Source organism: Ovis canadensis, chromosome 6 (assembly GCF_042477335.2).
Source record: "Ovis canadensis isolate MfBH-ARS-UI-01 breed Bighorn chromosome 6, ARS-UI_OviCan_v2, whole genome shotgun sequence".
Lineage (NCBI taxonomy): Eukaryota > Metazoa > Chordata > Mammalia > Artiodactyla > Bovidae > Ovis > Ovis canadensis.
The window spans coordinates 127,224,507-127,247,674 of record NC_091250.1 but is presented as its reverse complement, the minus strand read 5'-3'; the positions used below and the strand labels follow the sequence as shown (position 1 = coordinate 127,247,674).

At 45.1% G+C, this 23,168-nt stretch overlaps 1 protein-coding gene across 4 annotated transcripts in view; it reads right to left on the bottom strand.

Moving 5' to 3' along the window:
* CC2D2A (coiled-coil and C2 domain containing 2A) overlaps positions 1-14,878 on the bottom strand; it is a 132,530-nt gene extending 117,652 nt beyond the window's left edge. The window contains exons 1-4 of one of the 4 annotated variants that reach the window (XM_069594719.1): positions 14,693-14,878; positions 11,439-11,520; positions 3,532-3,591; positions 1,090-1,173 (exon numbers count right to left, since the gene is read on the bottom strand). In XM_069594719.1, coding sequence (XP_069450820.1) covers positions 1,090-1,173; positions 3,532-3,570 — 123 coding nt within the window. In that variant the 5' untranslated portion in view covers positions 3,571-3,591; positions 11,439-11,520; positions 14,693-14,878. Of the gene's footprint in view, positions 1-81; positions 185-1,089; positions 1,174-3,531; positions 3,592-11,438; positions 11,602-14,692 lie in introns of those variants that run through there. The other 3 variants (XM_069594722.1, XM_069594720.1, XM_069594723.1) reach the window with 3 other exon arrangements.
* Positions 14,879-23,168: the final 8,290 nt, after the last annotated feature.

The window sequence follows — 23,168 nt, the reverse complement described above, 5'->3', positions numbered from 1 at the left end:
TCCCGAGCAAACCGCCCCTCCATGAGATCTTTCCTGCCTCCCTCCACAGGGGACGACTCCTTGGCAAGGGCATCTATTTACCTTGAGAAGGTGGACCTTACTCCAGGATGCTCCAACCCAGGGAGGGCAGCTTCTGAGGGAGAGCAGGGCCAGGGGCGGGACCACTAGCCAGCATTCCGCCAGGGAGAAGGGGGTTGGCCTCTGGTTTAGACAGAGGCGGAATTTGGGCTTGGAGTTGGAGAAAGTGGGAGTTCCCAGGATTTGCTATCCTGCACTGCCATCTACTGCACATCTTAGTTTATGGCCTTTGATGATGTCGACTTAAAAAAAAAAAAAAAAAAGATGCACACTATGGGAGCTGCGAGTTAAGTTTTATTTGGGCCAAAATGAGGACTGCAGCCTGGGAGACAGCACCTCTGATAGCTCTGAGAAGCTGCTCCAAAGAGGGAGGGGGAAAGACGGTATATTAGTGGTTTTGGTAAAGGGTGGGTACAGGCAATCGAGCATGTATTTTTTTTGTAGAAAGTTTCTGCTGGTCTCGTGAAGCTTCTGCTAGTCACGAGAAACAGTCATCACCATGAGTGTTTTTCTAGATACGAGGAGATATAAGAAGTGGGCTCGTAAAATCAGCTCCTGAGAACATCTATCTAAAGACAGATCCTGCCCATTTCCCAGAGCACAGAGTGCCTCATGTCTGCTCTCCACCCTGAGCTCCTCTAGGGGTGTTGGAGGTCAGTGGCTTCAGCAGCACGTGCTTTAATCCTGGAAGAGGCAGATGGCAAGCAGCCATGGCAAGTGCTGATTTGTGGTTGACAATGACAGTACTGAAGGGCCTCTTTCCAGCATTTCTAAACTTCTCTCCAGGGATGGGAGAAACCTTAGGGGAAGGGTGCTCCAAACACTGCTTCATGGTGAGGGTCATCCATGAGGCCCACACGGGGTCCTTCACCTGGACCACCCACCCTCATCCCTGTCTCCTCCAGAGAATCCCAAGTGCTGGTACCCGCGGGAGGCCGCGCAGCCCCTCTGGATGCGGTGGGCTCTTAACCGGCAGCTCAGTAGGCAGACGCGGGCTTCTGCCATCCTTACCTGCTTCTTTCTCTTTTGTCTTGGAACCTTCGAGGGCTTCTTCTGTCTTTCCTCTTCTGCATCCTCACCGTCGTCAATGTACTCCTTTGTGAAAATGCAAATGGAAGTGTGGTCACTTGGTGTGTATGTGTAAATCGGGAAAAAATGGTAAGAAAGGAAGAGGGGTGGGATTCTTGGGTGTTCCAATGACCGCCTTGGCCTGGACCCTACACCCCCTAATGCTGAACGTGGGTGAAGGGGCAGTTGACAGAGCTACACAGCCACCATCTGCTTTGCTCCAAAGAGACACATTCTTGAAAAGTTGTATCCAAATGGAAAGATGGTCAATGAGATGGTGTTGGAGATTCCATGGCCCCAGGTGCCCATTCAGGCCTGGGGCATTAACTGGGTGCTTACTGTGTTCCAGGGGGCTTTGCTTGTGGCTCAGATGGTAAAAGAATCCACCTGCAATGCGGGAGACCTGGGTTCGATCCCTGGGTTGGGAAGATGCCCTTGAAAAGGGAAAGGCCACCCACTCCTGTATTCTGGCCTGGAGAATTCCATGGACTGTATAGTCCACGGGGTCGCAAAGAGTCAGACACGACTGAGTGACTTTTTACTTTCACTGTGTTCCAGACCTTGTGGGCACAAGAGGTGCCTGGTGACTTCCTTCAAAAGTCATAATGTCATGAGGCCACCAGCAAGTGGATCTGCCAGGACCGATGTTCTGACCCAGATGGAGACCCCCTAGCCCAAGAAGACAGATCACCCTAAGGGTTTCCAGGGTTGGGCTTCTCTGCTCCCAGCCTTACAAGCAGGTAGAGGTTAATGAAGATATGTGTGAAATCACCATGGATGTTTGGACTTAATGGAAATTTTTGCAGGTCTTTTTGAAAAGGGAGAAATCCTGCAACAGTGCCAATCTGGTTTCTTTTTCCACATGATGCTTTCTAAATTTGTAGTCAAAAGTTTTAAAAACTGAAGCTTCTCTAGTTTCCAGCTTTAAAGTTTTCCAGTCCGGCTTTTTCAAACCAGAGTGCAAGCACCTCTGGGTGTAAAAGAGGTTGCAAATGAATCTAGAACCTCTCCTGCAATACCAGACTTATTTGACATTTTTTTCCTGAAATTGGGAAATTTTGGTACTTCTACTGGAATTTGGAACACAAAGCATGGATTTGAATCATGTAAGGTTTCAAAGAAATGGCATGCAGTTTGCTGAGCTGGGCTCTAACCACACATCAATGTGCTCGGCCTCAGGTTAGAGGAGACCTGAGCCTTAATTGCAGAGGGAACTGAGGTCCCAGCCAGTGAAAGGACATGGCCTTTGTCTCCAGGACTTGATCCAACTGCCGTCCGCTGGGCGGAAGCCCCACTCTCTTTTAAGCCTTCTTCTTCAGGGCCTACCAGGAATTCACCAACTTGGATTATAAGACATTAATGTTGAGTGTGCAACTGTGGCTCTTAATTCAAGTCAAAGTTCTTATTGACTTAGAACTGACTTGTGAGAAATATTCATAATTTTTTTTTTTGGCTTTCCAGACAAGTTTTGATCCTCTGTAAGTGGAAAGCTGTGCAGTAGGCCCTCAAATTAGACTGAATGTGAATTCTGAGAGGACTCGGGGTTCCATTCAGTGTTGTAACTCCAGGGACCAGAGGCTCAGTCCATCTTTGTTGCATGAATGAATGAACACAGGTAGATGGAGGTAAGTTGTTAGTACTTATCTTGCTTAAAGTGAGTCTTCCTGGTCTGATCTGGATTCCTTCAGGCTTGTGAAGTACCTATTGAAAACAGCACATTGTCCCACTTCTGCCTCTGTGGTCTGAAGTCACTGAGCTCTGGAGCCAAGAGAGAAGCAAAGACTGAGAGGAGTACTTTCTTTTCTGTTTGGTGGTCTATAATCTCCAAACTGGAGCTGGCCTTCCTCCTCTGCTCCATACGGTGTTTAATGACGTTTTGCACAAAAAGAGTTAGAAATTGCAGGGCTCTGTGGGGATTTTATTAGCGGTCATAATCTGTAACTGCTGCCCTCATGTTGAGTTTCGTTAGAGACCAGGTGCTTCAGCAGAACTGGGCCCCGTCGTAGGTGGTAACTCAGAACCGCTGTCTGTTGGAATACACGAGATGATGACAAAGCATGCTCAGTCAAGTCCAGCTCTTAGCGACCTCATGGACTGCAGCCCGCCAGGCTCCTCTGTCCATGGGCCTCTCCAGGCAGGAACACTGGAGTGGGTTGCCATGCCCTCCTCCAGGGGATCTTCCTGACCCAGGGACCGATCCCGCATCTCCTGTGTCTGCTGCATTGCGAGTGGATTCGTTGCCTCTGAGCCATGTGGAAGCCCCACACCTGCAGCACGTGTGCAGTAAGTGCTTGTTGCTGGCCTACCTTCCGTTCACCAACACGTGTGACACACTTGTGCACACACACTCACACATCCGTCAGGTGCATCTAAGCCACCACTCACCTCTGTAATTATTTTCACTTTTTCTTCCTTGGACTTCATTTTCTCTGTGGTGGCTCCTCCCTGACAGGCAAAGAACAAAGCAGAAGTCAGGCCCTTTGAACTCAGTCAAACATCTTTCTTCTTACTATTGACAACTCTAAAGCTAAGCTTGATGGCTAGGGAAGTGTTTGAGCTGAGTCCAGCCCCAAGGAATACATTCTTAGGCCCCAGGCCTGATGGACACGAACCCTAGAGGAGAAGGAAGGAGGCTGGACCCCCCGTCCCCATGAGCTTAGCAAGGAACCTGGCTTTCCTGTGCAGGAGGTGGGACTCAGGAGAGGGTTCTGCCCTTGGTGTCTGATGACCCTGGTGGAAATCTAGCTCTGGAAGGATTATTTCATAGCCTCTCCTCTCCCTTCCCTGGTGGATCAGATGGTAAAGAATCTGCCTGCAAGGCAGGAGACCTGGGTTACATCCCTGGGTTGGGAAGATCCCTTCGTGAAGGGAATGGCTACTCACTCCAGTATTCTTGCCTGGAGAATCCCATGGACACAGAAGCTTGGCAGGTTACAATCCATGGGGTCACAAGGAGTCGGACACGCCTGAGTGACTTTCACTTTCCTCTCCCTTTAAATGCCCACTGTCCTGTCCCTCCTCACTCTCTGCTCTTGGCCTTGGTTCTCATTTCAAGGGCAAAGAGGTGAGGCCAGAGAGGACCCCTCCCCTCTGCTGTCCCACCCCACTGAGTCATGGCATCCCCCTCTGCTTCCACTAGCTCCTGTGGCCTGTCCTGCTCCCATCTGGGCCAAGGTCTCTGCCTGGGTCCTGCTTCTGCCCTCTCCTCGTCCAGGACCTTGATTCAGACAGTCTCCCCCCTTTCACCTGCATAATCCATTCTTCCTGCTTTTTGGGTTCATTCCTATCTGTGTACAAAGGCTGTTTCCTTAAAAAAAGCTCTCTCTGGGTTTCATGTCTCTTTCTACCCATCACTCAATTGTTCAGCCCTCTACAAGGAACTCCTCAGACCCTCTCCTTCCAAATCAGTGTTTTGAGCCCAACACTTCCCGACAGTGCTCTTGCCAGCATCTCTGAGTGTTGCAGAAACAAGTCCTCGAGAAACCAAGCACCACACTCAGAGAGCTGGAGAACTCAGGTTTATTACGCCAGAGGGCCCAGAGGAGTTAACACTCCAAGCTCTGAGCCCTGAACAAAGGGGTTACAGAGCTTTTATAGACAGACTACAGTGGGCAACACCAGCTGTTAATAGGCTGGTTTAAACTAAGAGATTTCACATGCACGTGGGAACAGCAGTCAAGACGGGGAGAGGGGTGCCTGACCCTTACACTTGATTAAACAGGTTTGCAGGGGCTGGGCAGTTGCAAAGAGCAGGACAAGCGTGAGTGAGATAAGCTCCAGTTTCTAGTGCTGTGAGTCCCCACTTTCTGAGACTACGTGACCTGCGTGATCTAGACTTTGCAAGGAGCAAGCTGAGTTACAGAGGCAGAAGGAGAAGGAGGTTATGTAAACTTTTAGCTTTTCCTCTTCATGAGGACCTCCGCGTCGCCATGTCTCATGTTCAGTCCTCAACCCTCAGCTTAGTTGCCCCATCAGAGGCAGTGAGTAAAGAAAGTGACCCGTTGCCTTCTTTTTCTTGCCAAACCTTCTTTTCTTGGCTTCTCAGGCACACTCTTTCCCAGTTTTTCTCCTGCCCATTGCTTCTCCTGCTCAAACTGCTGGTCTGGTGAGCACCACACATGACACTGTCTGGGGAAGAGCCTCCCTCAACTCACTCCCTTAGTGAGCTTGTCTCGCCTCTCAACTTTAACTACTGTCTGCCTACTGACACTCCCCACATTTAGACCAAGGTCCACACACCTCCCCAGAACTCCGGACTCAAGTGTGCACATGCTCGACAGACACCTTCCTCTGTGTGAGTGCTCAGTCATTGAGTCGTGTCCAACTCTTTGTGACCCTGCCAGGCTCCTCTGTTCCTGAAATGTTCCAGGCAAGAATACTGGATTGGGTTGCCATTTCCCTCTCTAGGAGATCCTCCTGAGCCAAGGATCAAACCCGCATCTCTTGCATTGGCAGACGGATTCTTTACCACTCTACCACCTGAGAAGATGGTCTCTTGGCTTAACATGCCCCAAACAAGCTCCTTGTCATCACCCTGAATCTGCATGTCCTGCAGCCTTCCTTGCTATGATGCACAGTTCAGTTCAATCGCTCAGTTGTGTCCAACTCTTTGCAACCCCATGGACTGCAACACACCAGGCTTCCCTGTCCATCACCAACTCCCTGAGTTTACCCAAATTCATGTCCATTGAGTCAGTGATGCCATCCAACCATCTCATCCTCTGTTGTCCCCTTCTCCTCCTGCGTTCAATCTTTCCCAACATCAGGGTCTTTTCAAATGAGTCAACTCTTCACATCAGGTGGCCAAAGTATTGGAGTTTCAGCTTCAACATCAGTCCTTCCAATGAACATTCAGGACTGATTTCCTTTAGGATGGATTGGTTGGATCTCCTTGCAGTCCAAGGGACTCTAAAGAGTCTTTTCCAATACAACGGTTCAAAAGCATCAATTCTTCGGCACTCAGCTTTCTTTATAGTTCAGCTCTCACATCCATTCATGACTACTGGAAAAACCATAGCCTTGACTAGATGGCCCTTTGTTGACAAAGTAACGTCTCTGCTTTTTAATATGCTGTCTAGGTTGGTCATAACTTTTCTTCCAAGGAGTAAGCGTCTTTTTATTTCATGGCTGCAACCACCATCTGCAGTGATTTTGGAGCCCGCAAAAATAAAATATGCCACTGTTTCCACTGTTTCTTCATCTGTTAGCCAGTTGCCATGATCTTAGTTTTCTGAATGTTGAGCTTTAAACCAACTTTTTCACTCTCCTCTTTCACTTTCATCAAGAGGCTCTTTAATTCTTCACTTTCTGCCATAAGAGTGGTGTCATCTACATGCTATAATGCACAGAACTCCATCTTTTCCCCTACCAGGCCAGAAACTTTGTGACTCTCACATGACGCATCATGTCCAATCCATCAGAAACCTTACCTGCTTCACCTTCATATTATATTGAGAATCCAGCCAGCTCTAAACACCTCACTGTTGCCACCCTGGTCTGGCATGGTTGTTTCTCAGGGCCTTTTTGTAAGAGTCTCCTGACTTCAGCTTCCCTTGTGGCTCAGCTGGTAAAGAATCTGCCTGCAATATGGGAGACCTGGGTTTGATCCCTGGGCTGGGCAGATGCCCTGGAGAAGGGGAAGGCTACCCACTCCAGTATTCTTGCCTGGAGAATTCCATGGACTATGATCCATGGGGTCACAAAGAGTCGGACATGACTGAGCGACCTTCTCCTGACTTCTCTGCTTCCAGCCTCACTTACCTACAATCCATTCTCTGTATTGAAGCCAAAGTGAATTGTTTAGTGTGTAAGTGAGGTCATGTCATTCCTTTGCTCAAAATTCTCCAGTGACCTGCCTCTCTTAACAGAGTTAAGCTCAAAATCCTTCAATGGCCTACAAGGCCTTGTAAGATCTGTACTTGAAACTTCTTGGCTCCGAGCCTTTGCGCTGGCTCTGTTTAGAACTCACTTTCCCAAGCATTTTCAGACTCTCTCTCTCTTTCATTTTCCTCAAGGCTCTGCTCACATTTCATTTTATCAGAGACATCCTCTCTGAATGCTTACAATAACCACCCCCCTCCCCCTACCCCCTTGAAGCTCCCCAGCCACTGTATAGAGGTTTCTTTTTCCATGGTATTTATCACCAGTTGACATATATATTTATTTGTTACCATCTGTCCTTTCTCATTAGAACACAAGTTACAGGAGGGCAGGAATCTTTGCTCAATTTTTAGGCCCAGAGCCTAGGATATTGTGCTCAGTAGGCATGATAAATGTCTGTTGAATGAATGGCTTAATCATTCTTTGCTGGCTGTGCCTTCCTTGACCACATTCTGAGCCCTTCAGCGTGTCATTGTCATCCTTGAGCTGCTGAGAAGATTAAAGGAGAGAGCACAGGAGAAATGGCAGGGCTGACATATTATAAGCCCTTCTTAATAGCTGTGGAATTGGAATCTTAACTGGACTTGGTCACGTAAGCAGCTCATCTGAAGCACTCAAGCTTTCTTTGACTCTAACGAGGAGTTAGAATGTTCAAAGGAAATAAAACATCTGAAATTCTATTGTCTCCTGTCCAGACCTTCTCACAGGCTACAAAAAATGGACGAAGGGAAATGCCACAAGCAGCTAAGAAAAATAAAAGGGTAAGGAGGTAATCTGGGGAGAACCAGAGGGCAGACAGTCAATATAAAATGCCACAGAACATGGGAACTCTCTGAAGCACAACTCTGGTAATTATGAAGTGGGGAAAAGAGAACTGCAATATTTTAGTGGCTAAAAAAAGAGCCTCCATAAATTGAACATGTTGCATATGAAAGAAATAGAAGCAGAACGTGAAAAATGTGATGGGGTTGATTTTTTTTTTCCTTCTCATGTATTCCTGATCATTACCTTTGAATGAATTTCCAAGGAAATCAAATGACATCAAAATGTATCTTGTTATGAACACTGCTGCTGAGAAAGCAAATCAGTACTCCCTAACGGTAACATGCAGCTTGTCATCATCATGCGTATTGAATGCGTGTCATTAATAATATTTTCCTCCTGCAACATCAAAACGAGAGCTGTGGTTCAGTGTAGCCTTATTTGTGTTCTCTCTAGACGCACCTCACCACTAGGGCTCACAGGAACACTTCCAGCCAGCAGTAAAGGCCTCTGTGCACAGGAGGCGATGAGGGATCCTCTGAGGTTAAGCTCGGACAGGCTCCACGATTTGCCATTATGGTTATCAAACGTGTGTTCAGACGCTGCAGCCCTCCTCCATGGCCCCCTGCCTCTCTGTTTCAACATTCACCCTTGTTTTGCGATGTCAGTAACTGTATCTCTTAGTCCAGCATTCTGGAAATATTTACAACTGAAAGCACAGAGCACCTCCCTGTTGTGAAAGGACTTTGGCTATTTTAGGTCACTGATTTATTTAGTTTAACTCAATGCGGGAAACCAAAGATATTTTCCAAGGAACGTACTGACACCTTCACCCAAACAATTGGACCTTCTCTGAGGGCCATCAAGTGATCAGAGTCCTACCCAGAGCGTCTTGTGGTAGATTCTATAGGACGCAGGGGGAAAGGACTGAGAGTATACGAAAAGGGTGGCGTTGTATGCGAGGCATTTCAACCTTGGCCGCTTAAAAGATAACATAATAGGTTCGGTCTTCTAATATCTCCATGAGAAAAAGAAAGAAAGAAAGATAATATAATATATGCACCCTACTCTAGAACACTGAAGACATGGTTTTATAGAAAGAGTGAGGACTTTGTAAACAACTGTATGGACCTGGGTTCAAATTCCAGCTCTATTTCTCAGTTATGTGATATGATAAATAGAGCTGCTTTTGTGATTTGAGAGCAATGCCTCAGCCCTCTGAGATACATTTCTGTATCTTTAAACTTGTGATTGTAATTCCTACCTCAATAAGTGATTGTTTTATTAGGGTTAAATGATAGAATCTCCATGGCCCAGGGCTTCCCTGATAGCTCGGTTGGTAAAGAAGCTGCCTGCAATGAAGGAGACCTTGGTTCAGTTTCTGGGTCAGGAAGATCCTCTGGAGAAGGGAAAGGCTACCCACTCCAGGATTCTTGGGCTTCCCTTGTGACTCAGCTGGTAAAGAATCTGTCTGCAATGTGGGAGACCTGGGTTTGATCCCTGGGTTGGGAAGATCCCCTGGAAAAGGGAAAGGCTACCCATTCCAGTATTCTGGCCTGGAGAATTCCATGGGCTGTATAGTCTGTGGGGTTGCAAAGTGTTGGACATGACTGAGCAACTTTCACTTTTTTTCAAATGATAGACTATATGTAGTAAATTGCCCATCACAGACCAGGCTCTCAATATTGAAAAGTGTTATATTTAAGAAAAGGTGATCCTAAAGGGGGGAAAAGTAGAAGAAAGTTATAGGGAGGGTTAAAAAAAAAGGAGGGAGGGGAATGGAATCATAAGAAAGACCTTGCTGCTGCTGCTGCTAAGTCGCTTCAGTCGTGTCCGACTCTGTGTGACCCCATAGACGGCAGCCCACCAGGCTCCCCTGTCCCTGGGATTCTCCAGGCAAGAACACTGGAGTGGGTTGCCATTTCCTTCTCCAATGCATGAAAGTGAAAAGTGAAAGTGAAGTCGCTCAGTTGTGTCCGACTCTTAACGACCCCATGGACTGCCCCCCACCAGGCTTCTCCGTCCATGGGATTTTCCAGGCAAGAGTCCTGGAGTGGGTTGCCATTGCCTTCTCCGAAGAAAGACCTTAGGTGACATCAAATCTCCCACAAACACCTTCAGTTCTCAACTCTGAGTCACTGGACCGAATAACGCTTCTTGCCCATACCTCAGCTGGGCCCAGGGCAGTTTCCTTTCTGTTTCCTTTTAGGGTGTTTCTGAAACCTTCCTCTGTCTTCAAGCCCATGAGCCTTTTCTACCCATGGACAGCACTAAGCTTTCTCTGTCTTATCTTGTTAAAGCCTGGACCTCTGGGCAGGTCCAAACACACCCTGTTTGATTTCTTTACCCAATTCTCCACGTTCTTTCAGTCACTGTTTCCTAGAGTAAAAGGTGAGTGGCAAGCAGCTTTATAGAATCATTTTATCAGCTCAATATAGTGAATACAGTCTTCAAAGAGTACCTATAAACACCGCATCTGAGCTGTGGGATGTGATATACGCCCAGTGCATTCACTGGATGAGCCAAGTGCTCGCAGGCCCTCCGTGGGGGTCATCCCTCTGTGCTTTGAGCACTCAAAGTGAAGTCACTCAGTCGTGTCTGACCCTTTGTCAGTCCCATGAACTGTAGTCTACCAGTAGTCTACCAGGCTCCTCTGTCCATGGGATTTTCCAGGCAAGAGTACTGGAGTGGGTTGCCATTCCCTTCTCCAGGGGATCTTCCTGACCCCGGGATCAAACCTAGGTCTTCTGCATTGCAGGTAGACTCTTTCCCCTCTGAGCCACCAGGGAAGCCCTTGAGCACTCAAAGCCTTTCATCTATCTCTTATGGCAGTTATCTCGCTGTGCTGTGATCTGTTTATAGGTCTGTCTCTCCAGCAGACTCTAAGCTCCTGACCTGGTCTGGCTCCCTTTTGCACACTCTAATCTTTAGCACCTTGCTGAAGCCTGGTGCCACGGTGCTGTTCAGGGCATGTTTGGTTGGATGACTCCTTAAATAAGCTCGAGGAGATCCATTTGCCAGAGATTTCTTTCTGGTGCTGAATTTACTTGCAGAAAAGGTTATATGAACATCCAGTAACAATCATGGATTTCCCCTTTATTAGCCTTTTATTAGCCTTTCAGAGCCCCTCTTTGCAACAAAGGGAAAGGATCAGCTTAATTCGCAGCTGATAGAAGTCTTTGTCTCTTGGCGAGTCAGCCTTTGTCTGTAGCAGCCCTTCCTCTGTCTAATGCTGAGGGAAGTGAAGCATGCAGTAACTAGTACTTTGCCCCTTGAACCACTGGCACAAAAAGACTCGGAAATGCAGCCTGCAACCAGTGTTTCTGGGAGATGGGAATGCAACAGGATGGCGAGCACGTCCCAGGAAGGAAGTGGAGGGAGGCTTTAGAAGGCATTCTCCCCCAGGGGGCTGTCATGAGCTGGACTTACATTTCCTGCAAGCTAGGCACCAGGCAGTGGCTCTAATCAAAGCAGCCGAGTCATGCTCCATGTTTTCATCTCAGAAAGTAAAGCGTAAATATAACGACAAGGTCTCCTACATTTACAGTTCATTAAATTGGCTCAGGGTGTCCCAGGGAGAGTCTGAGCTCTGGGCCTGTGCTAGCAGGACCTCACTGCCCCAGCCCTGCTCCCAGGAAAAACTGATTTACCTTAAGGAACTTTTCAGGGCACTTTGCAGATTCTGCTTTCTGGGTTGAAAGTGGAGCGAGGCGGCTCTCCCTGATGATGCTTCTGAAAAATTCCGGAGGGCAAAGTCTGAGTGTTGGGGCGGCTCCTGGGCTGCTCCCTGGGAAGCTGCAGCCCTGTCTCAGCAAAAACACCCGCTTAGCAACCCGTTCCTAAGGAAGGTCACTCCACAGCTTTTTTTTTTCTTTTAAAGTGACAGGTTACTTCTAGCAGAGAAGCACACACCCAGGGGGAGCAGAAGCACACAGCTTACAGGGGAAGCGCACAGAGAATGAGCCTGGGGCGCTGGGCAGACAGGAGGCCAAGTTTTCAGTGCAGCCCCCTCCCTCACATTATCACTCGCTGGGCACTTCTGATCAATGGCAGGCAGGCGATACTCAGAGATGGGTGGCTTAGAATCAGGAAAGGTCCTCGTTACAGGGTGAGGATGTCCGACTTATCCGCCTTTCATGCTCCCTGAGGTTGCTGTGGACTGTTCTCTGGTTAAACATGCAAAATTGAATGCGCGAGATGACTCTGCTTATTCTCTGAATTGCCCTGAACTTATTGAAAGAGGAGATCACTGGTAAGGCTCAGAAAGCAAAGGAAATGGAAAAAGAGGCAAAGCCGGTGACTGAGGACGGGAATGAACAGACCAAAGAAAGCCGCACCCCAAGCATCCTAGGGTGGGTGTATGTATGTACCTGGGTCCTTCTGTGTGTGTCTCTGTCTGTGTATCTGTGTCTGTGTGGGTTTGCGTGTGTCTCTGGGTCTGTCTCTGTGTGTATATATCTGTGTGTGTCTGTGTATGTATTTCTGTGTGGGCATCTCTGTATATGTATGTGGGTGCATCTGTGTGTCTGTGTGTGTCTCTGTATCTGTGTACATGTGTCTGTCTGAGTGTCTAGGTGTGTGTGTACATGTGTGTGTCTGGGTGTATGTATCTGTATGTGTGTGTGAGTCTCTGTATGTATATGTGTGTGTATCTGTGTATCTCTCTGTGTATGTGTCTAAGAGTCTGTGTCTATGTGTTTGTGTATGTGACTATGCGTGTATGTGTGCCTGCGTATATGTATCTGTGTGTGTGTGTGCATCTGTGTGTGTGTGTTGGGGGGGAGAGGTGGGGGGGTTAGCTAGGCACCAGAATGAGGACATGAGCTGGTCTGCTCAGCAGCACTTCAGAGAGGCCCAGGGTTTTGCCCTGCAGTGTGCTGGGCTGAATTGTGTCCCCCGGAAAGATATGTTCAAGTCTTAATCCCCAGGACCTCAGAATGTGACGTTGTTTGGAGACAAGGTCTTTACAGAGGTAATCAGTTTAAAGTAAGGTCATTAAGCTGGGCCCTAATCAAGTAGGGGGCTTCCCTGGTGGCTCAGCTGGTAAAGAATCCTCCTGCAGTGCGGGAGACCTGGGTTGGATTCCTGGGTGGGGAAGATCCCCTGGAGAAGGGACAGGATATCCACTCCAGTATTCTTGGGCTTCCCTGAGGCTTAGCTGGTAAAGAATCCACCTGTGATGCGGGAGACCTGGGTTCTATCCCTGGGTTGGGAAGATCCTCTGGAGAAGGGAAATCCATTTCAGGATTCTGGCCTGGAGAATTCCATGGACTGTATCGTCCCACCTTCACTGGCATCAAACTGGAAAACATGGGACATTATTTTCTGGAGGAACTGAATGGTCACAAATAACAGGTCCCAGGCACAGGCATTTCTGGCTCCTTGAATGAAATAAGCAGCATTTTGCCTTTACAGAAAGGTAATAGAAACTGAGAGGGTCACAGGTTAAGAAATGCTTGCAGTTATATAGAAAGAGAGTCAAGAAAGCAAAAAAGTACAATATGTCAAAGAAGTAATGCAAAGAAGACTCTCAGAATTGAAAGAAGTCTTTCAATTGAAAGGGGCTGTGACCCAGCGCTAGTCTGGGACACCAGGAGAAAACTGCTCTGTCTTAGCTCACCAGCTCTGCATGTGGCAGAAATATTCTCCAGGGAGTTCATAACCCCGGCCTGCACCAGGTTGCTGAACTGCCTTATTTATGCTACCTACGTCATTTAGGAACTCCCCAGGGGACACATTTTGAAAATGGGCTCAGGCTTCTGTATCCCTGTTGGGTACCCAAGGGCAGATACAAAACTTTCCTGGAGAGACACACCCTCAAGTAGTCCATTCAGAGCTGCTGCAGATAAACCTGATCCATGCTGCAGTCCATGGGGTCTCAAAGAGTCTAACATGACTGCGTGATGACGAAGAAACCTTCTAAAGGTGAACTCACAATCCAAAATTAGACACACAGGAGGAAACACTCAGGCGTCTGCCAACAGTCAGAGGGTGCAGCAGATAGCCAAGAACTTCTGATGATACAGTGATCATATGGAGAATCAGAAAAAAAAAAGGACCATTGAAGAACTTAAAAGGAGGCTTTGAAACTATGAAAGAAGAGGGTGATACTGTCAAAAAGATCAGGAAAAGGTGAAAAAGAACCAGCCAGAGCTTTTAGAAGTGAATAATAAAGTCATGAATTTTAAAAAATTATTGGGATATAGTTGATTTGCAATGCTGTATATGTATGAGTCATATATATGAATATATTATATATTAATTTTTTAATTTAAAGCAAAGGACGGGTTAACATATGGATGAGAGAGCTGGACAGAAAATGAGTGATGTAAAACGTAGACTTAAAAATTCAAAGTTGGCAGAGAGATGGAAACTAGGAAAAGTTTGGATGAAACACATGGAGGAGAAATTGATGAGATCTGCCATGTCCAGTACAGTTCAAGAGCAGAGAAGAGAGAGACTCTGGACACTGGATCTTAGAGCTGAGGGATCTTGGTCAAATTCCTTACCTTCTTAAGATTTCAGTGTCCTCATTTGTAAATTGAGGTTAATAATAGTACTTACTCCAGAGGGTCATGATAAGGTTTATTGAGTTAATATTTGTCAAGCACACAGTAAATGCTTTTGTTGTTTTGTTGCTAAGTCACATCCGACTCTTTTGTGACCCCATGGACTGTAGACCACCAGGCTCATCTATCCATGGGATTTCCCAGGCAAGAAAACTGGAGGGGGTTGCCATTTCTTTCTCCAGGGGATCTTCCAGGCCCAGACCCATGGCTCAAACCTGCCTCTCCTACATCTCTTGCGTTGGCAGGCAGATTATTTACCCCTGAGCCACCTGGAAAAGCCCAGTAAATGCTGTAAGGTTTATTAAATTGAAAGAAAAATGTGGATGCTGTTTTACCTTAGGCTGCTTTAAAAGAGTACCATAGCCCCCGTGGCTTAAACCACAGAGATTTACTTTCTCACAGGTCTGGAGGCTGAAAGTTCAAGATCAAGTTGCCAGGGGTTTGGTGTTTGGTGAGGACTCTCTTCCTGACTTGCAGACAACCGTCTTCTTGCTGTGTTCTCACATGGCCTTTCCTGGTGCCTGAAGGAGAGAGAGAGAGAGAACTCTGTCTTCTTCATGTAAAGCCACCTTCCTTCATAGCTCGGCTGGTAAAGAATCTGCCTACAATGTGGGAGACCTGGGTTCGATCCCTTGGGAAGATCTCCTGGAGAAGGGAAAGGCTACCCACTCCAGTATTCTGTCCTGGAGAATTCCATGTGCTGATCTGAAATAACATATCTGAAGCAACAGTTGGCACTGGACATGGAAAAACAGACTGGTTACAAATCAGGAAAGGAGTATGTCAAGGCTGTATATTGTCACCCTGCTTATTTAACTTATATGCAGAGTATATCACTCAAAATGCCAGGCTGGATGAAGCACAAGCTGGAATCAAGATTGCCGGGAGAAATATCAATAATCTCAGATATGCAGATAACACCACACTTATGGCAGAAAGTGAAGAAGAACTAAAGAGCCTCTTGATGAAAGTGAAAGAGGAGAGTGAAAAAGTTGGCTTAAAACTCGACATTCAGAAAAGTAAGGTCATGGCATCTGGTCCCATCACTTCATGGCAAATAAATGGGGAAACAGTGGAAATAGTGGCAGACTTTATTTTTTTGGGCTTCAGATGCTGATTGCAGCTATGAAATTAAAAGATGCCTACTCCTTGGAAGAAAAGCTATGACCAACCTAGACAGCATATTCAAAAGCAGAGACATTACTTTGCCAACAAATGTCCATCTAATCAAGGCTATGGTTTTTCCAGTAGTCATGTATGGATGTGAGAGTTGGACTGTAAAGAAAGCTGAGCGCTGAAGAATTGATGCTTTTGAACTGTGGTGTTGGAGAAGACTCTTGAAAGTCCTTTGGACTGCAAGGAGATCCAACCAGTCCATCCTAAAGGAGATCAGTCCTGAATATTCACTGGTAAGATTGATGCTGAAGCTGAAACTCCAGTACTCTGGCCACCTGATGTGAAGAACTGACTCATTGGAAAAGACTCCAATGCTGGCAAAGATTGAAGACGGGAAGAGAAGGGGATAACAGAGGATGAGATGGTTGGATGGCATCTCTGACTCAATGGATATGAGTTTAAGTAAACTCCGGGAGTTGGTGATAGACAGGGAGGCCTGGCATGCTTCTTTCCATGGGGTCACAAAGAGTTGGACATGACTGAGTGACTGAACTGAACTGATCTGAAATAAAGCCATGAGTCCTATATAATTAGGGTCCCACCCTTAAGACTTCATTTAATCTTAATTACCTCCTAAAATCCCTGTCTCTGAATATAGTCACATTGAGGATTAGCTGAGAACAGAATAATTTGGGGGGACATAGTAGATGTTTTTATAAAAGACCATCGGCTTGGAGTGGTCAACTGTTATAACAGGATTTGTCTACTACCTTTGTGCTAACTACCTATGATTACGAGCTCCCTTTGCTTTTAAATGTTTGCTTATTTGGCTGCATCGAGTCTTAGTTCTGGCACCTGAGCTCTTATAGTTGCAGCGTGAACGATCCAGTTCCCTGACCAGGGATCAAACCCGGGCCTGGTGCATTGGGGGCGTGGAACCTTAGCCACTGGACCACCAGGGAAATCCTCCCTTCTCTCTTAGTATTTACTTAAACTAAAACAGTTCATAAGAATTATCCATCTCCTATTACATTCTAAAATCATTAAAAAGCATAGTTTAAAAATGACATTTCTTGCAAAAATTCTTATACAAGCAAAATAGATGAATCTAGCAGACGTATTTTAAATTCAAATGCAAAAATCTAATTTTTTAGGTTAAGTGTTCCTATCTGACTGAAGAGCTTTTAATCATGAATGAGTGTTGGATCACATGTCACAAAACTGTTTGTCCTGGATCTTTTGAGGTAATCATATATGACATTTTTCTTCTCTTAATGTTGTTATTGCAATGACAATGTCAAACTTTCCTTTCATTCTTAGGATGCACTAAACTTGGTAAAGATGTTTTAAAAATTAATTGTTGGGACTTTGTTACTAATTAGATTTTGGGGGGCCTTAATGTTCATTACTGAATTTGGCCTATTATTTTTCCTGTATTGTTCTTGAGAATAAAGGATATTCTAATATTAAAAAGGAAGACAGATATGTTTTCTTTCTCTCTCTCCCTGTCTTTCTCTGTCTCTCTGTTTCTGTCTGTCTCTCTCTTTATCACACACACACACATTCATTATCTGTTTTATGAATTTGTCCATAAAACTGTTTGTATCTGGTGAGACTTTTTTGTTATGAATATATATGTATGACATTAATTTTGCTATTTTAGCCATTTTTAAGTGTACAAGTAAGTGGCATCAGTTGCATTCACAACATTGCACAACCATCGTCACTATCTAAGACTTCATTACCCCAAACAGAAACTCTGTACGCCTTAGGAGCATTCACATACATGTAAAACAGATGGCTAGTGGGAAGCTGCGGAATCACACAGGGCGCTCAGCTCGGTGCTCTGTGATGCTTACAGGGGTGCCACGGGGGTGGGTGGAAGGAAGGCTCAAGGGGGACAGGATGTATGTGGACATACAGCTGAAACGTTGTGTGCGGCAGAAACTAAGGCCATATTGTAAAGCAAACTATCCTCAATTTAAACAAAGAATTTGTAGTCAAATAATTAATTTATTAATTAATTAACATATTAATTATATTATTTGACTACAAATTCTTTTTACTTAAGGGAAACAATGCTTATTTTGGACCAGCCAAACTAACAAAAGCCTATAGCGCATACACAATGAAAAGAAACTTTACTTTTTGAACAGGAAACCCCCGTTTCTCCCTCCCCGCGCCCTGGGCGGCCTGTAATCTGTTTTCTGTCTTATGAACTCACCTATTCCAGATATCTGGCATGAGTGAATTCACAGCGTGTGTCCCTTTGTGTCTGGCTTTCCTTTTAGCATTAGGCTTCCGAGTTTCATCCGCGTTGCCGCGCTCATCAGCAATGCGAATCAGCTGTCTGTCCACATACATCCTGTTCCTTTTGAGGGCTGAATGATATTCCACACTTTGCTTATCCGTTCATCTGCTGATGAACGCTTGGTTGTCTCTACCTTTTGGCTAGTGTGACTAATGCCGCAGTAAATAGTCACATGCAAGAATCTGTTTGAAGCCCCATTTTCAACACTTTTGGGTATATATGCCCAGCAGTGGATTGTTGGGTGGCATCGTAATCCTGGCTAACCTTTTGTGGAACTGCCAAACTGTTTTCCATAGCGGCTGAGCCGTTTTACATTTCTAGTCTTAGTCTTTGAGTCACCGTAGCCAAGGCTCCGGACATGCTCCTGAACAAGTCTTTGGATGATTCCAGGCCCTAAACATTGACTCACTTCCCAGGGTTCAAGTGTTCTCAGCTGAGGTCCCAGATATTGTGGAGCAGAGATTAGCCAACCAGTTCTGCTTTGTTCAAATTCCTGTTTCATGGAATCCATGCGCATAATAAAATTACTCTTTTAAGTCACTGCATTTTTGGGCTCATTTGTTATGCATCAATAATAACCATAGCAGTCATATCTTTAAATAAATAAATAGATGAATGAATGAATTGATGAATGAAATATAGTCATTATTTTTTTACATGGGACTCTGAGACACATAATTTCTACATGTATACCTAAAAGAAACTAGAAAAATGTACTCATTGCCTTCAAGGGTAATATCACTAAAGCATGATGCATTAGAAACCCTTTTGGGAGATTAGAACACTAGGATAAACATGGAAAAATTATAGTACCTGAGATGAAAGTATTATGCTGTATAGGCAAGCACACAGATAAAAGCTGCAATGGTGCATTAAGTCAATAAATGGCCAAAGTCTGCCGTGTACACCTGGGCATGTGGAACACAATTTCAGCTTCAGACGAATGTGTCATTCTTACTCGGGTCTTGGAGTTCTAAAATATTTTTGATTGTAGCTGATTTATTCTCCATGAAAGAAAAATGTTTCACAAGGGAAAATACATCACTAAAATAAGGCTCAACCTGGAAGCTGAAGAATCACCTTTGAATCATAAATTTTATAAAACTGCATTCTTCAACATTTGATTTATATTTTCCAATTTACTGAATTATATACATCTCTCCTTGAAATATAACTTGGACTCCAGTAAATTTGAACCTGTTGTTTCTATAACAAATAGAGAGAAACATTTACTGACTCAGATATGTTGGTTGTATGGCCTATTTTGATTTTATAGTTATTAAAGCATTTAATTTTGTTCCTCTGGGGCCATGATTTCTAACCTTTGTTGAATTGCAACACTTTTTTTTTTTTCTCATTTGTTTCATTTCACAACATTCCCAATTCTTAAGAGAGCTGTCTGAGCTATTGAGAATAAAATGTAAGATTCATTTTATTTAGAGACTCATGTCATAAATTGAAATGACTGGAGATGCTCTTACGTAGAGAAAACTAGTGCTCTAGTCTGAATATTTTTCTCTTTGAAAATGTTGCGTGCTTGGGTGCTAAGTTGCTTCACTTGTGTCTCTTTACGACCCTATGAACTGTAGCCCTCCAGGCTCCTCTGTCCGAGAGATTCTCCAAGCAAGAATTCTGGAGTGGGTTGCCATGCCCTCCTCCAGGGGATCTTCCCAACCCAGGGATGGAAACCATGTCTCTTGTGTCTCCTGCGTTGGCAGGCGGTTTCTTTACCATTGGGGCTTCCCTTGTGGCTCGGCTGGTAAAGAATCCGCCTGCAACATGGGAGACTTGGGTTCGATCCCTGGGTTGGGAAGATCCCCTGGAGAAGGGAAAGGCTGCCCACTGCAGTATTCTGGCCTGGAGAAATCCCTGGACTGTATAGATCGTGAAGTCGCAAAGAGTTGGATACGACTTTTGCTTTACTTCACTTCTTTACCACTAGAGCCACCTGGGAAGCCTCGAAAAGTTTCCTTTCCTACAATTTTTACATTCTCTTCTCTAGCTACTTCCCTTAAGTGCATCTCACTGGTCTTACCTGTGTCATCAGCTTAGGGTACAAATATCACGACAGTCTCACTTTCTTTTCTTAAATTTTATTTACTTATCTGGGCGGGGTCTTCGCTGCTGCGCACAGGCTTTCCTCTAGTTGTGTCAAGCAGGGGCTACTCTGTTGCGGCTTCTCATTGCGGTGATTTTTCCTGTTGTGAGCACATCTTGTTTATTCATTCATCTGTTGATAGACATCTTGGTGGCTTCCATGTTCCGGCTTTTGTAAACAGTGCTGCAATGAACATTCGGATGCGTATGTCTTTTAGAACTGTGGTTTTCTCAGGGTATATGCCCAGTAGTGGTGTTGCTGGGTCATTTGGTAGATTTATTCCTAATGTTTAAAGGAATCTCTATACTGTTCTCCATAATGGTTGTATCAGATTACATTCCCACCAACAGTGTAGGAAGGTTCCCTTTCCTCCAGTCCTCTCCAGTATTTACTGCTTGTAGATCTTTTGATGATGCTCGTTCTGAGTGGTGTGAGCTGATACTACATTGTAGTTTTGATTTGCATTTCTCTCATTATTAATGATGTTGAGCATCTTTTCATGTGTTTATTGGCCCTCTGTATCCCTTCTTTGGAGAAATATCTGTTTAGGTCTTCTATCAGAGAGGTTTAAGTGCTGTCAAAATTTAGCAAGAAGGTCACCATCTAAGTCTCTTTTGTTCCCAGGATATTTTGCAGATTTATTCACTGACGTCAAGGATGCAAGGGGCACTTAGAAAGGGCAGCATCCGTCATGCCACAGAAAATCCTGTGATGTCCCCTTTTCCCAGGGCAATGGGTGTCCCCTTGTCTTTCGTTGCATAATCAAGAACAGGTGCTCAAGTGACCCTTCATGGAAACAAGGTCTTATCCAAGGAAAGTTGCTGGGATTACTAGATAGAAGAGCGGCTGACAATATCTCTTGATAAAAAATACTATACTCGGTTTCACTCTGCACTCTGCTCCGTCTATCATTTTCTCGTGTCCTATGGTGCCACAAATTGTACTGCATTTCCTTCAAATTCCCTGAATACTAACCATACTCAGGAAACAGAGGGAGTGGACTGGACTCAATTTAGGAATGACTACTCTATTGATTCCAGGTCAAGAATTTTCTTGTCTTGGCAGCCACAGTTCCATGTGGAGGCAAGAATGCTTTCTCTCCTGATGCAGGGGATTTGGTAGGGGATGTGAGTCCTCATATTGGTACAGATGATATATGGATGTAGAGAGTGCCTAGGAGCATCTATTGGCTTCCCAGGTGGTAATAGTGGTAAAGAACCCGCCTGCCAATGCAGGAAACGTAGGAGACACAGGTTCAGTCCCTGGGTTGGGAAGATCCCCTTGAGGAGGTCATGGCAACCTACTCCAGTATTCCTGCCTGGAGAATCCCATGGACAGGGGAGACTGGCGGGCTACGGTCCATAGGGTCCCAAAGAGTCAGGCATGACAGAAGCGACTTAGCAAGCATACCCGCGGAAGCATCTATGTTTGCTTCTTGATTTCTGCCAAACTGGAGAGCTGTATTTCCAACATCCTTAGTTGGTCCGTTATATCCTTGGATGGGCCAGGATATAAGTAGCACTTTCTAGGACTTGCCTCTGATTTGAAAAACTGTTGATGTTTTTGGAAATGCATGGCTGATTCTACAAAACTGTCTAGCGAATAGATTTCTGGAGTAAAAGCCCTCTGTAGATAGGAAGCTGCTGGTGTTCTCACAAGGTGAGAGGTGGAATTTGGGGGAAAGGGAAAAGGGACTCTTGTCATCATACACTGCTCTGCTCTCTTGGGCTGGGACTCTGAGGGGCTTTGACACACTCGAGGAATTTCCTGGGGTGGTAGGAAGTTTGTACACGGCCATATGCTGCCAAACCAGGGCAAGATAGGAAAGCAATCCTACAGGAGTCTGGCCAGCCTCTGGAGGGTGGCCCCTAGGTCGCAGGTGCCGCCATGTATAGTTGCTATCTTTTAAAAACACTGTTATCATTCCTCTCTGTTTTCCCTGAGACTTCAGTGAAATCTTGGAATGATTCCCACATGGCCTCATCTGGGCTGTGGGAAATTAAAGAAAGGGTTTATACCCATGCTTGGGGTGAAAGAGTAAAGAGATAAAGAATAATTTCAGAAGCAAGAATGATGGTATTGGTAGAGTTTGCTAGATCTTCAAAAACAAAGTGAATTCTAAGAATGCTGGTTGGGAGAAAGAAACACCAGTTTGCCCCTGATCATCTGAAGATTCTCTCTCTTCGCCACCAACCTGGGTTATTTTATCAAGGGATGTTGAGGTTTATTCATAAATTCTCACAAGCTTCAGGCTGTGTCCTAATTCAAGTCTCCACTAACCCTTCAGTATCAAGGCTGCCTTCTTTCTTTATTCTCCCAGGGCTTACTGCTAGCTTAGTGGCTGGGACATCATTTAGTCTTTCCCAGTGTGTTCTCATTTCTAAGGGAAATTCCCAGCACATAGTAAACACTCAATAAATATATATTGAATGATTGAAGGACGATTTTTATTGGGTCATTATTTGAGGGCAAAAACATTTGCATCTGAAAAATACTTGAATCAGCTGTGTTGATTCAGACAGTCAGAAAGGTTGCTTCTGCAAAATTTAGAAAGGCCATCCTCAGTAGCAGGGGGCTCTAGGGCAAGTGGTTGGGATGGTGGCTTTTAGTGTAAGACTGAACTGCTGGTCTCAAACTCTGGATTTGCCACTTGCTAATTGGAGAAACAGGCACGCGACTTTTGGTTTTGGTTGATGTATAATTTCAAATTAAAATCTAACTGTCCATCTATCTACATTTATTAAATATATGCCATGTGACAAGTATGATGAAAAGTACTAGAGATTTAAAGATAATTTTAAAAAATTCTTAATTTCTAGCTGTTTACCACCTAGAAGGGGATTGAACTATCTAACCACTTTTATCCAATTAGATTTATGGCAAGTCATAGAAGGGTTGCCTGAAATTAGAGTTTGTTGTTGTTCTCTTTGTTTAATTTATTTTTTTAAAATAAGGATAGTTGATTTGCAATGCTTCAGGTTTACAGCAAAGTGATTCAGTGACACATATGTATGAGTGTTTGTCACTCAGTCTGACTCTTTGTGACCCCATGGACTATAGCCTGCCAGGCCCCGCCGTCCATGAAATTCTTCAGGCAAGAATACTGAAGTGGGTTGCCTTCTCCAGAGGATCTTCCCAACTGAGGGATCAAACCTGGGTCTTCCACCTTGCAGGCAGATTCTTTACCAACTGAGCTACTAGGGAAGCCTAACATATATGTATACATATAGTAAAAGCGAAAGTGAAAGTGAAGTCGCTCAGTTGTGTCCGACTCTTTGCGACCCCA